Genomic DNA, 14,272 nt, shown 5'->3' with positions numbered 1-14,272 from the left:
ATGCAGGCATAGAAACAGATGCCCAGTATCCCAAAACCTCTTGTGCACAAGTAAAAACTCGTTGGGTATATGAATTTTAGTCTACCTGTTTCAAGGTATCATCTGCAATGGTCTTAATCCAGTTTTCCTTAACTGGAATTCACATGGTTAACCTTGAGGTCATCCTGATTTTTTTAATTATTCTTCGTTCGATATGTTTCCACTCAAATCTCATTTCCAAAAGAACTCTTAAAGAACACTACTTCACCATTTACTGGGACGGATAATGTGACAGAGGTAAGTAAAAAAAAATTTTTATTGTGGCAATTCCCCATACCATAATGGTCATTTGATATTTTCTTCAGCAGAACAATATGTGTGTGTGCCAAGCAAAGCATGTAAAAGAAAAATTATTTATTTATTTTATTTATAAAATATTTTACCAGGAAAGATACATTGAGATTTCTCTCATGTCCTGGGTCCACAAATAATATAGACTAATGAGAATTTTACAAATATTTCTAATAATATTAGGTTGTGCTAATATTAAGTGTTTCCATGTTAAGAACCTGGCTAGTTATAATTCTATAACAGCTTGGCATCAGTGGCAGATCCAGAGGGGGAACACCAGGGCAAATGCCCTCCCAGGAAACAGAAGAATTTATATCTGATGGGGGGGCGGAGTCAAACAGCCGAGCTGAGTGGTCGCACGGGAGAAGAGCTCCGTGCCAAAACGCTCATAACTTGCCATAACTGGGGCAAAACCCGGGCAAACCAAAGTTTAAGCGACCTGGAAAAGGGAGTCCTAGACTGCAGAGAAAAAAGCCTAGTATCCCGACCGCGGCCGGCGGCTCCTAACCGGGGATTGATCTGAGGCCTACTTGAGGCCTACTCAGGCGGGGCGGGGAGGCGGCCGATCCCTGCACTGACTGCAGCCATTTACTTGGAGGTCTCTCCGGCAAACCGGTGAGGGATATCCCGGTACCAACAGCTTGAGGAGCAGCAGCCAAATCGCAAAGGTGATAGACCCACGCAGCCGGATCATTACTGCAACTATGGCGGACACCACATGTGAACCTCCGAAAGGCGCCCAGCTGCCACCTCTGGAAGAGAGGTTGGACCGTCTGTTCGACGCCTTTTGGGCAAAAATCTACTGTCAAAGGGGCACGGATGTGGAGACCCCACAAGCAGCGACCCAAGGGGAGAGACCCGCGGCTCCTATCAGGGGCAATGGCAAATCTAAAAGGGCAGGAGGGAGGAGGAGGACTCCCCGACATAAACCCCGACATCACAGACCACGAACAGCGGTGAGTCGTCCTACCCCCCAGCAGGGACTACCCCTTCGTTGCCTCGCCACCCACCACGTGGGAAACCAGCACAGCAGACCACGGAGACCCTCGGCTGCACCCTCCCGCACACCCACAGCACCTTTAAGAACCACGGCCCAAGAGTCTGACTTGCCTCGCATAGCAAGGAACAACACGGTTCCCGGTCAAACACGGCTGAACGAACAGACACCTCCCCACAGACTGTGCATCAGATGTGTAGGTATGAGGACCCGGACTGCCTGTTGGTCAGTTCCGGTGATGACGCCGACAAAGACGACTCCCCAGAACCCTCCTAACTCAACGAACACTTGGACCACGCTTGCACCCATGGGCACAAACCTAGGCATAGCACTCTTGACCCGTGCACTGACTCGGACTATGTTTGGACAGGCATGCTGTCTAACGTTATAATTTTACACACATAACACGAGGCACGACAATTAGCTACACTAGGAAGCCCTAGGGCACAGTCACACACCTAAGGCAGCAAGCATGTTATCATATGTAGACCTAGCATAAGTGTGCAGATAATGTCTAAACTGAAGCCTTGTTGATTCAACTATACATAGCTCCTACCCACAAATAGCCCGTTTCAAACATGCAAACCTTTCTATGCAATGTTCTGTACTAAAAAACCTAAGCAACGTACATCACAACTGTTTGTAGTCTTACAAAAAAAAAAAAAAGTGCTAGACCCACCATCTACCCCACTGTTTAAATTGTTTATAATGCGCTAAAGGACTGCCTTTGGGGTACCTCACAAGCGAATGTTATAATCGTATGCACTACAAAAATAAAGAATGATAAATAAACTATTAAAAAAAAATAAAAAAATGTATATCTGACCAGCAGCAGGTCTGAATTAATGATCACCCCCAACAAATACTCATAGCTATGTTGTATATATGAATTTGTATATCCATCTCTATGTGCTAGTATATGTCTGTGTCATTCTATGTATGTGGGTGTTGAGATATTTTCATTTGTTCATATCCGGGCATGCAAGGTCTAGTCCTCAGCAGATTTTATTGCAGATTAAAGTAAGTAGCATTTCGGTTCAACAATTGAGGCTTGATGCTTGTTTGCCGTGATTCACAATAAAGTCTGCTGAGGACCAGACCCTTCTTATTTTATGTCTGACATTATATATCAATCAAAGTTTCACTGCTTTGGTCTGGCAGCACTGCAGCTAGCGTTCCAGCTTTGTGCCACGTGGCATCACATGGTGGAATTGTGTAAATATGCATATCCATTTTTACTAAGTTAAAATCTGACACAAAAGGGAAGAGCCCACTCCTGCGCCTCATATATTTAGGTTCATAAGGGAATGCAGGTTTTTTTATAGTGTCTTGGGGATTTGGCATCCCAGAAAGTAGTTTTGACTTTGATCAGGAAATTATATTAGTGTATTATATTACAAATGGACAAGTAAGAAAATAAAAAGTCAATTTACCTGGTTTAAACTCATCTGCAACTCTGTAATTAAAAGTGCCATAATGTGCATACATGGCATGAGTATCAAGGTAATTTGCATGCAATGCCAGGCTGGGCCAGGACAGCCGAACATAGCATGGAATAAAAAAAAAAAGGTTTTCTATAAAACAATTACATTTAAAATGTATATATACCACTACTCATAAAAAAGGGTTGTACAAATAGCCTGTTACCCTTTCTCTCTTACGTTTTTAATTGAACGTGGCAGAATATTTTTGCTCTAAAAGTCAGGGTTGTCCATCTCCAGCCCTGCCAGATTTTGATAGACAACAACGAACCAAAAAAATATTTGAATAGAATAACTGGACAGAGAATGATGGAAGTTGCAGTCCAATAACACCAATGGGTCCTGAGTCTGACAAACCAGCCTTGTGGTTATAGACTGAACATGTAGTTCATAAATGGTTGAGCTGAAAGCCAAATCAAGTTAATGGAAACTTTTTTTCTCATAGGACTTTGAGTTATAATGTAAAACCACATTCCCTGGGATAGTTTGCCAAGTTTTGCAGTGGTATGAAAGCAATTGTGAAGAAGCCAATCTCAGTGTTTCATGGCGTGGAGGGGGCATATAGTAATTAGGTGATCTGGCACATAGTCATATATTATCAGGATGGTTTGATAGATAAGGGAATAATCATTGTTTAGGTAGCATTTATATGGTGCTAATATATTCCGCAGCATTAATTTCATCATTGTTTTTGGTCACAGTCAATTGAAATTGCAATTAGTTATGTAGTGGCAACATATTGCACAGTGTTGTACAATAGATAAACCACGACATACAACATATGGGCACTTCCAAACAAGCTTATAATATAAAAGGATGAGTGACAAATAAACAAAGGGAAATGTGGGAATTAAATTATTTGGATATATTGAGAATAAGTCATTACGAAGAGTGATTACAGTAAATAGGAGACGTCAGAGGAAGGTTGTAACAGATGAAAAGTTAAGGGGCCACCTGATAACCTTCATTTAGTAATTGCATCTGTAAGGATTTTTTAAGAACTGCAGAGACAGGGAGAAATGAAAACATCGCAGGAGGATATGCCATAAGGTGGGGCAACCCTGGAGAAGTCAAAAGAATTTAAGATATGTGGTTGGAACATGTATGTTAATGAGAGAGGAGATGTAAGCAGAGGAGAGCCTTGTAATTAAGGATGGAAACGTTGAGCTGAATCCTACATTAAACAAGAAGCTAGTGTAGAGACTGACATAGGGGCAAGGTTTGAGAGTTGCGGGATGTAAGGTAGATGAACCTGGGAGGTGTTCATCATGGACTGTAGAGGGTCAATCTAAGCACTCTACAGGCCAATAAGCAGGGTGTTACACTAATTAAGGTGGGAAATTAGATCATGGACAACATTTTGGTAATATTCTGAAAGAGAAAGGGGCAAAGGGATGAGAAATGTTTTTAAGATAGCAGCAACAGGAATTAGATAATAGATTATTTTATGTAAGTTATAAAGGAAATGTGAGAGTCAAAGAGCACATCAAAACAACGTGCCTGTGAGGTAGAGGTTATGATAGCTCAGTTGACCTGAAGAGAAACAAGGATTAAATCCTAAATGAAAAACAGGAAAAGCACACACTCTATAAAAGGACCATCACTGTGGTACCACATGAACCAGGAAGACTAACATACCCTTGAAGTATACCAAATGAAGAAATTACATTTCCAGGCTGACACAAGACATTTCCAATAAGTAGACTTTATTGGAGTGGAATGGAAAAGTTTCAGCTCACACACAAACATTTCAAACAATAATCTAGTAACCGGCATATATATAACATCACATCCTCGTTTATCTATTTACAGTTTATAGGGGCATACACACGTAAATTTTTTCACCCTGTAAGTAGTAATTACTTTGGTATTAATCGTTTTATTATCAGTTGTTAAATAAATTGATTAGTTATTGGTAAGCTATAGATGCACTGTTATGAGATTATTTAAGGCTTGAGAAACGCTCATGTGTGAGACGAATACTGACATTCCACTCAGATAATGTCTACATATTGGAAATATCCTAAGTGTACCTGGACATCTATTTTTTTCATCTGAAGGGAAACAGGAACTAATGCAGCCTCAGACGGAGGAAAGAAAAGGAATCTTGGAGAGGTTGAGATTTAGGAATCGTGAGGCCATCCAATCAGAGACAGAGAATAGGCAGAGCGAGGCAGTGGCAGTGTGAATTGAGAAAAGAGATCCCAGTACAGATCCTTCAGGAACTTCAACCGTGAGAGCTACAGAAACAGAGGAAGAAACAGAAAAGAAGACACTGAATGAGTGGTAGGAACAGAACCAGGAAAGAGCAGTGTCACCAAGGCCAAGGTTGTGAAGGGTTCTTGTAGCAGGAGTAGCAGGTTGTTAGTGGTGATGTAAACATCAGAATGATAAAGAAGAATTAGTAGTATATATTAGCATATAAGCATAAAAAGTGCATAGGAAGTACAAAAGGGGCTTATTATGAACAATTGTGATGCACACATACAGTTTATAGAAAAGTAATACTGGCAACATAATACAGTGATGAGACCAGTCTGTGAAACCAACAAATTAACAAAAAAGGAAAGCTGAAGGATTTCCCATACAGCAATAACAAGCTGTGCAAGGACATCTACTGGACATTTTAAGAATTCTGGAATCAATAGAATATAATAGCATACATATGTATTGTAAATATTTCTGTCTGTATATTTTTTTGAATTCTTTATTTTTGCGTGCAATAAAGTAACATTGATGCATTCATGGCCACAACGGCACACATTTAACATTTCAACATATATAACTTAGATGGCTGTCGTATCATAGCACTGTTTTATAATATGGGGTTATCTCTAGAGGATAAGGTCTGTGTTGGTAACATTAATGCCCATAGTGGGGGTGAAGGGTGCCCGGTGTTGCTCTCTATGTATCTGCCCTGTAGGGCTACTCCCTCGCCTTGTACGAAATATTCGTTCTCTGAGAGGTCTGCAGTTTGTCGGCGTGGGGGGGGGGTGTAGGGGTGTCATAGTGTAAAGCGGGTTATATGATAACGCTGCTAGGTGGGCTTCTGCAACCCTGCATGGGTATTCATGGTATGGTCATGTCAGTATGCCCAGTCCAGGTGCGTTAGCCACTAGGTGCTGCGGGCTATACGGTGGCGGTGTTGTTGGGTCACAATGTGTGGGCATCACAGAAAACACAAATGAAAAAAAACCAAGAAAAAACATTATAAAAAACATTAACAGATGGTAGTGGTTCTACTGAGTTTTTAGTCTCTGACTGGGTGAGACGGTTCGTCTGCGTGGATGGTGGAATGGAAAGTGAGGAAAAGTCCCTGTAGGTGGGTTCGTCGGTGATTCTTCAAGTGGGGGATCCACCTGGGGAGGCCCTGGAGGGGTTCCTTGGGGTAAAGTCCCGGATAGTGTCTGGGTTCAGGTGGGCTATGCACCGTCTGGGCGCCGTTGCTGCTTGTAAAATACCTGTTGCTTGTAGATGGGTTTCCAGCTCCTGCCTGTCTTGCGCCTTGTATATGGTCCCGTTGAGAGTGAAGGAAACGGCACGAGGAGTGCCCCATTTGTAAGGAATGTCCTTGGCTCGAAGAAGATGCAAGAGGGGCTGGAGGTCTTTCCGCCAGGCTATTGTGTTCCTGGTCAGATCTGGGAACGCCGACAGTGATGCCCCTTCAAACTTAATAGGGGTTTTACCCCGCAGTGCAGTCGCAAGCGCGTTCTTATCAGCCAGTGACTGGAACCGCAGTATTAGGTCTGCCGTCGCCACTGTCGGTGCTCTGGGTGATTTCGGCAGCCGAAACATGCCGTCAATTTTCATTGTTTTTACTCACTTCGGCGGTAGTAGTACTTCAAGTAGGCGCCTAATATAGTGAGGTAAGTCGTCCAGGCCTACAGACTCCGCCACCCCCCTCAGCTTTAGGTTACACCGCCTTCTTTGGTCCTCCATGGTGTCAAGCCTGTTATTAGTAGCGGTTTGCCATTTGACCAGGCCTGTGATTGTCTGTTCTAGTGCATGTAGCCTTATGTCCTGGGAGTTTGAGCTGGCCTCTAGCTGGGTAATTTTCATCGTGGCACCTTCAACGGCCTTTCTGTAATGGGCCATGTCCGCCGCCAAGTCTTTGCGGAGTTCCGCCAGCATAGTTTTAATTTGCTCGGCAGTGACCGGGTCCCCGGGTTTCGGAGGTACCTGTCTGGTATCTTGAGGTGGCCTGTAGGAAGCACCCTCCAGGATGTCGGCTGTGAAATCCTCTGATGAATAGGAGGAAAGGTCGTCTGGCTGTGCCATTTTGGGCCACGCGGCCTGTTGCGAGAGCCGAAGCATCTCACCAATGTCCCTCCCGTGAGGGCTTTTTTCGGCTTTTGCTTTCTTCGATTTCCTGCCCATGGTCTATTAGCCCGTATTTGGGTGGTGTGTGGGGAGGTTTTAGGCTCGGTTTCCACCATATATCTTTGATTTTTTGTAAGTCAGAGACGGAGCTCCGAGAAAGTGCGTCCACTCCGTTGCTCAGTCGGCTCCGCCCCTCTGTATATTTTTATAAGTATAGTTAGCTTAGTAATTTTCTAAAAATATTGTAACTGCACTATATATATATATATAAACAGAAAAATAGTCTAGCACTCCAACTTACTGGTGTTAGTGCCCGGTACTTGTCAGCATTCACAGATTCAATGTAGTGTGGACGGCACTCCAAGGGCTTCCAATTAATAAAGTAAAACTTAACTTTTATTGCTCAATTCAAAAAGATTGACGTTTCAGTTTGTAGCCTAACGAAATGGGAATGGAGAGAAGGAGTTGATAACTAAATACCCTACAATCTAGGAATCACCTATCTAAAAACAAATTACAGAGCTGGGCAGGCATCCATCAAGCAGGATCTAGGGTACAACAATACATGTACATAGAGCATGCATAGTAAATACGTCACCATAGTCACTACATAATGATATAAGATCCAAAATCTATCTCCAAATTATCCACAATGTCATGGAGGTGTATCAAAAAAACAGGACCTTAATAATCTATGCATCTTTAGGCGCAGAGAGACAAACATATCTCAAAATTAAGTTTGCTCATAGGAACTATACATTAGAGAAAATGACACAATGTATGACCATAAGGGAAGGACCTTATTAACCTCTCATGTACTGTACCCATGGATACTCTACATACTGACAAGATATGATCCTAAATAAGACTGCAATAAAATGAGCAAAAATAGCCACCTAATACTGAAGGATTAAAGCAACTGCAAAGGGAGTTATACCCTCAAGAAATGACACTAGTGTATGAACATAAGGGAAGAACTTAATTAACCCCTTAATGTGATGTACCCATAAATATAGGGATACTCTACGTGTTGGCAAGATACCATCCTAAATCAGACCACAACAGAATAAGTAAAACTTGCCGACTTATACTGAAAGATTAAAGCACCGGCAAAGGGGATATAACTAATCCCTTTTACCATACAGACTCTCAAATTATATACATATATACAATACATAGGTATTTGTCATACAAATCTTTTCACACAGATGGGGTAAGTTACAGATTTATTATTTCTGTATATATTGACATTGTTTGACACTATCATTATCTTGATAAAGACCCTGAAGGGTCGAAACGTTGATGTAGAGGTGGTGATTTTTTGAATTACATTTTTTGAAATCCAAGAGAGTGCTCCTGTCTTCAGTTTTGTTTACAATACATAGGTGCAATTTTCTAGCCAAGGACCGATAGGAAAACAAACCAACCTCACATATATATCAAAGTACCTGGCTCCATAGATCAGAGTAAAAGATACATTTTTCTGGTTCAGCTATAGGCACTATCCCCCAGGGTGGAACCTTTTAAGCTGACCAGATACTCTGTAGGGAGCCTATGTGTACCTATCTATAATGTCTTAAGCCAATACATCATAAAGAAACAGCGGAGACTGTGGATGAATGTATCACAAGTATTGTCACAGGTGTTATCTCCCTGGGTGGCATCTAAGTGACATATTCTGCGTACATAACCAACATGCTCCTTCATATTTGCATATGTATAGTTAGCTTAGTAATTAGTAATAATAAAAAAAAACTGCACTATATATGCACTATACATGCACTATATATATATATATATATATATATATATATATATATATATATATATATATACACAGTATGCAATCAGAAAAATTAGAGCACTCACTTGACTTCATGAAAAGATTTTGATGAAGACCAATTTGTGGTCAAAACGTTGATTTGCTATATGCGTTGATTTGCTATATTTTTACGAAGAGTACTCTCATTTTTCTGATTGTCATATATTTCCAGCGCCGAGCAGCACCTTGGTTATTCAGGTATTTATGTGTTTTGTGGGCATAATGCCAGATTTTTCAATTATATATTGATATTTCAATTGTATGTATATATATATATATATATTTGAGAAAGGGAGGTTCTCCCGAAAGCTTGTCATTAAAAGATTCTGTAAGTCCAATAAAAAAGGTATTACAAGATACAAATTGTATCTGTTTTTTACACACACACACACTCACACACACACACCAATTACAAACATCTGCAAAACTTTAAGGACATTCAGAGTTGGATTATGAATGTAAGCTATGAGCCTCTCTGTTGCCAGGATATATCATAATTTAGCTGCTACATGAGAGGTGTGAAGGACCATAGCTCTCCATTGCTGAAAGGCTGCATACACCAGTTTAATATCATATTTTAAAAGTTCATGAAAGGACGGCTGATAGAGTGTTGGTTAATGACTCTGATGAAATGTGCTAACACCAACAATCATTATTAGACGCTTATTCCCATAGAAAATGGACAGATGAATATTGAAAGCAGCAATTTTAGGCGCATAGCCCAGTAGAAAATTAGTGGATATGTTGAGCAGTTTTTTGTGCCAGTATGAATACACTTTAAATGCCCCCTTTCTGTAATAACTATGTAGGTTCTAACCCATATGATGACCAGATTTCTAAAGACCATTATTCTCATAGATCAGTTCTTATTTGGAAATGAAAGTGGGCAATTTGTCATTAACAGAATGTAATTATAGAGGAGTGTAATGATATTATACATTAGTTTGCCTTAGACAAAATTGTTAAAACATTGTTTGTGGTAAATCCGTTTCAGCATTAATATGGTACATAATACAATGCTTAATGGGACAAACTGCACTGTATAATAGGGCATCGGGAGTGTACTTTTAATAGTTCATAATAGGGTTCCTGACCTAATAGAGACAAAGAAAATCAAAGTCCAATGTGACAATTTTCCTTTTGGAAACTGGTAGCTGTAGACCATAAACTACTAGCCCTACACAGCTGAGACCCAAATGCAAAATTAGGCTGTGGATCACTAATACGTGCATCACGAATGCGTGTGTGATTGTGTACATGAATGCATGCACTAAGGGTATTGACAGTGAATAATTTTGCGTATGTGTGTGTAGTGTGGTTGCTTAAAGGCAGAGCTCTAGGCACTATAACCCCTACAATTCCCAATCAGACCATATCCCAGTCCATCTGTGTTTTTCAGGCTCAGGCATTACCCTGATCAGTAATACAGATAGTGATTAGCTGAGAGCATCCCAGCTTATCACAGCAACCATTTGGTAGCTGGGATGGCTAAGGCAGAGTGTAATGTCTACTTATACCATACCTCCATTGGCACTGGGGCAGGCTACCAGGGACTCTTGTTCAGCATTAAATAAGTTATAATTCATTTAACAATGAATGTGGGGACTGCGCCACTATTATTATATTCACTTTGATTGTTATTATTATTTATAAAGCACCAACAAATTTGGCAGCGCTGTACAATGGGTGGACTAACAAATAAGTATATGTAACCAGATGGATTGGACGCACAGGAGCAGAGCTCAATGAGCTTACATGTTAGATGGGTGGTGTATAGTGACACAAATGGTAAGGGTAGGGTAGAAAAGTAGGTTGCTAGAATAGTATTCAATGAGGGCTTAGTGTTTTGTTTTTTAATGATAGTTGCAGGAGAGGAATCAGGGTGAGAGAAGGGAAAGCTGTTAACAGTTTAATTGATATGCTTTCCTGAAATGATTTTTAGTTTGTAGTTATTTTTTTGAAGGAATGTAGACTGGGTGAAAGTCTAAGGAGAGTAAAGGGAGTTCCACAGGAACGTTGCAGCCCTAGAGAAGTATTTGAGGCAAGCATCAGCGGTGCAAGTACGAATAGAGGATAAACGCAGGTCTTCAGCAGAGCGTAGGGGCCTAAATTTGACATACTTGTGTATTAGGGAGGAAAAGTAGGTTGGAGCCGAATTATATAGAGATTTATAAAAAGGTACCAGAATCTTAAATTGAGCCGTATATCTAACGGGAAGCTAATGTAGGGACTGACAAAGGGGGGGGGAGGGGGGGGGGGAGGCGTGGGAGGTGCTGCAGACAGGACATTCATTATAGACTGTAACGGGGCCAGTTAAGAACATGTAAGGCCACTGAAAAGTGGATTGCAGTAGTCAAGGGGAGAGAGGACAGCGGCATGGGCCAGCACCTTAAATAGAGGCGGATACGCACTCATGTTTTTGAGATGGAAGCGGCAGGATTTGGCGATCAACTGGACATGAGAAGTGAAGAAAAGATTGGAGTCAAAGAGAACACCTAGGTATTCACTATAACCACTTCAGAGAAATTAGATAAGTAGAGTGACTAGCATGTCCCTTTAAAGAGTTCAATGAAATGCTAGATTAATCACATTATTATTATTCATTGTTATTCATTGTTATGTTCAATTTCTATTATTCATTGTTATGTTCCAGGGCACAAAAAAAAATGATCGTCAGATTGATGGGTCCCTTTCTGCTCGGGAGAAAGTAGGCTTAGAAGACTTTGTTTTGCTGGATTCCCATACCAGTGAAGCGGCTTTCATGGAGAATCTGCACAAGAGATTTATGGAGAACCTCATCTATGTAATTACAATTCTTTGTGTAAAACGAAATATCTGCTAGTATTAGTACGTAGATAACCAACCAAAAACTTGCACAATCCAAATTTCTCTTTTTATAGATTTTACTGTTGCTGGTCACTAGGAGTAAAGGGGGATACACTATAATTTTCACTGTCCGAATGTCAATAACCTAACGTAGTCCTAGTAAAATCATGATGGATCGAGAACCTTATCTTTGTAAGGTCACTGACAGATTAATCCTAGAATAAATATGTTTGTATGACATCAGCCAGCTATGTATTATTTGTGTACTTTAACTGTAAACAGCACCTTTTGTATTCGGGTATTACATACTGTTATTTCAAAGAACAGAGGCAGACAGATCATTAGATAATGGTGCACACAACACAGTTAAGAATGCTAATGAAACAGATATGCTACTTAATTCACTGACATAGAATAATGTGACGTACAGCCCAGGGTCAGGTTTCCGGAGACTTTACAAAGACTATTTTCTGTGATTCACAGACGTACATAGGAACGATGCTGGTATCAGTGAATCCATACAAGGATTTGGAGCTGTATACTGAGAGGCAGATGGAGCTGTACCAAGGAGTTAATTTCATTGAGTTGCCACCACACATGTAAGATAATCTGCCTAGGGCAGTGCTCTGTATTTTGAAGGCTGTGTTGGAATAGTAATTAGGTAGAATTGGTTTCCAGTTCATTAATACCTTCAAGTTGTCCACAATTCATTATGTTAATCTAGAAAATAAACCCTCTTTAATGTAAATTTTCAGAGACCTATGACATCCAGCTATGTCATCTCCCAAACTAATGGAAACCAACATGGCGTCATTTAATATGACACTACAGTGTATTTCTTGGTCCATGAAATGGACATTTCATTCATATATACCTATATGTCCTCAACAATGTACCTCCAGTGCCCTCTTTATTTAACAAATACATCCCTTCTCATTCCCTTTACTCCATGAGTGACCTTCTCCTGTCATCTGCACATTTCCACAACGCTAACACTCATCTACAGGCTTTTCCAAAGGCAGCACCATTTCTATTGAATTCCCTAGCCTACACTATGCTATTAGACTCTCCCCTATTCTCTAGTCTATTGAATAAGTCTTTTAAGGAAAGCTTACCATCTTCCTGAGTGACTCTTCTCTCATAAAACTTTCCCTCCTCACTGCCCTCTGTTTCATAGCACAGGTCACTATCCTGCCTTCCACTCTTCTACAAGCATATTCTGACACAGGCATCATATCCATCAATCCCTTATCCTCTAACATAGTTTTTTTCCTCTAGTAGTGTATCTTTACTCCTTCCTGATACATAGTAAGTTTGTTAGCATGGTCTTCTTAACCTCTCGCCGTTGCCAATATTAGTTTATATGTCAATGGCTTGTTATCAGATATCCCCATTCTGTAATTATAGGTACTGTTGGCGCCATATAAATGAAATAATAATAATAATAATAATAATAATATCCTAACTATTTTTCTCTGTACATCATTCTCCCACATCTTAAAGGGGAACTCTCTCTTTCCAGGATTTGACTGTAATGTATTCCCTGTATTTAACAAATATGTGTTTGTGAGATGTGGAAAGTAAAATTAATTGTAGGGATCCACACTGCTGTATTTACCTCCGTCCTAGGGACTGAGCACACCCAACTTGTCTCCCTGTCAATCACTGGTGCTGCTAGGGTGGCTGGCAGGGACTAGAGTGCGGTCCTGAAAGGCCACGGGTCTAATTTTGACACCCTTTTATTGTTAGCCTCAAGTCTCCTGGAATACTGAGAGAGAAATTTCTCTTCCAATATGTAATTAGTGACATTGCCCCTAAAATGCACCATATCTAGATGTATTTTAACTATATGGCACAGTATTGCTGTGGTTTTAATGCAGTTGGGTGAAGGGTTAATAAAGCATGGTTTGGGATTGGGAATAATGCAACTGGTGTGAAGTTTTATAGGTTCATGTAATATTCATGTAATACTGAATTTAGCCAAGGATTTGGTGTTGCAATGTGTTTTATAGAACACATTACACAAGGAATGTGCATGAATGCAAACAATATGACAACTAGATTTTGCACTAAACCCGTATAATCCATGGGGTATCCCATAGAGAGCGGCTGGACAGACCACATTTCTCTTATCTCAGGTCATACTATGCTGAAATATTTTATGCATTATTCAGAATTATTTTGATTCATGAAACCATTTTTAAATAAATGTAGACACGACTGACCCTTAAATACTTTTTGTTGACCAAGAATGTTTACATTGTTTGACTCCTGTTAGATACGCCGTGGCAGATAATGCTTATAGAGTGATGTGCACAGAGCAGAATAACCAATTCATCCTCATATCAGGAGAGAGTGGATCTGGGAAAACCGAGACATCAAAGAAGTTACTTCAGTACTTGGCCATAGCATGTCCATTCACAGAAAAGCTTCATACAATCAGAGATCGTCTCCTCTTATCCAACCCTGTGCTAGAGGTGTCCTAAAGTCTGTCTC

The 14,272-nt window shown here is 40.4% G+C and overlaps 1 protein-coding gene across 1 annotated transcript in view; it reads left to right on the top strand.

Moving 5' to 3' along the window:
- Positions 1-9,774: 9,774 nt before the first annotated feature.
- MYO1H (myosin IH) overlaps positions 9,775-14,272 on the top strand; it is a 79,952-nt gene continuing 75,454 nt past the window's right edge. The window contains exons 1-5 of the mRNA XM_063456448.1: positions 9,775-9,857; positions 9,945-9,954; positions 11,604-11,753; positions 12,260-12,375; positions 14,055-14,253. Of these exons, the coding sequence (XP_063312518.1) occupies positions 9,775-9,857; positions 9,945-9,954; positions 11,604-11,753; positions 12,260-12,375; positions 14,055-14,253 (558 nt within the window). The remainder of the gene's footprint in view (positions 9,858-9,944; positions 9,955-11,603; positions 11,754-12,259; positions 12,376-14,054; positions 14,254-14,272) is intronic.

This window comes from Pelobates fuscus, chromosome 5 (genome assembly GCF_036172605.1).
Source record: "Pelobates fuscus isolate aPelFus1 chromosome 5, aPelFus1.pri, whole genome shotgun sequence".
NCBI lineage: Eukaryota > Metazoa > Chordata > Amphibia > Anura > Pelobatidae > Pelobates > Pelobates fuscus.
This window is presented reverse-complemented; position numbering and strand designations above follow the sequence as displayed.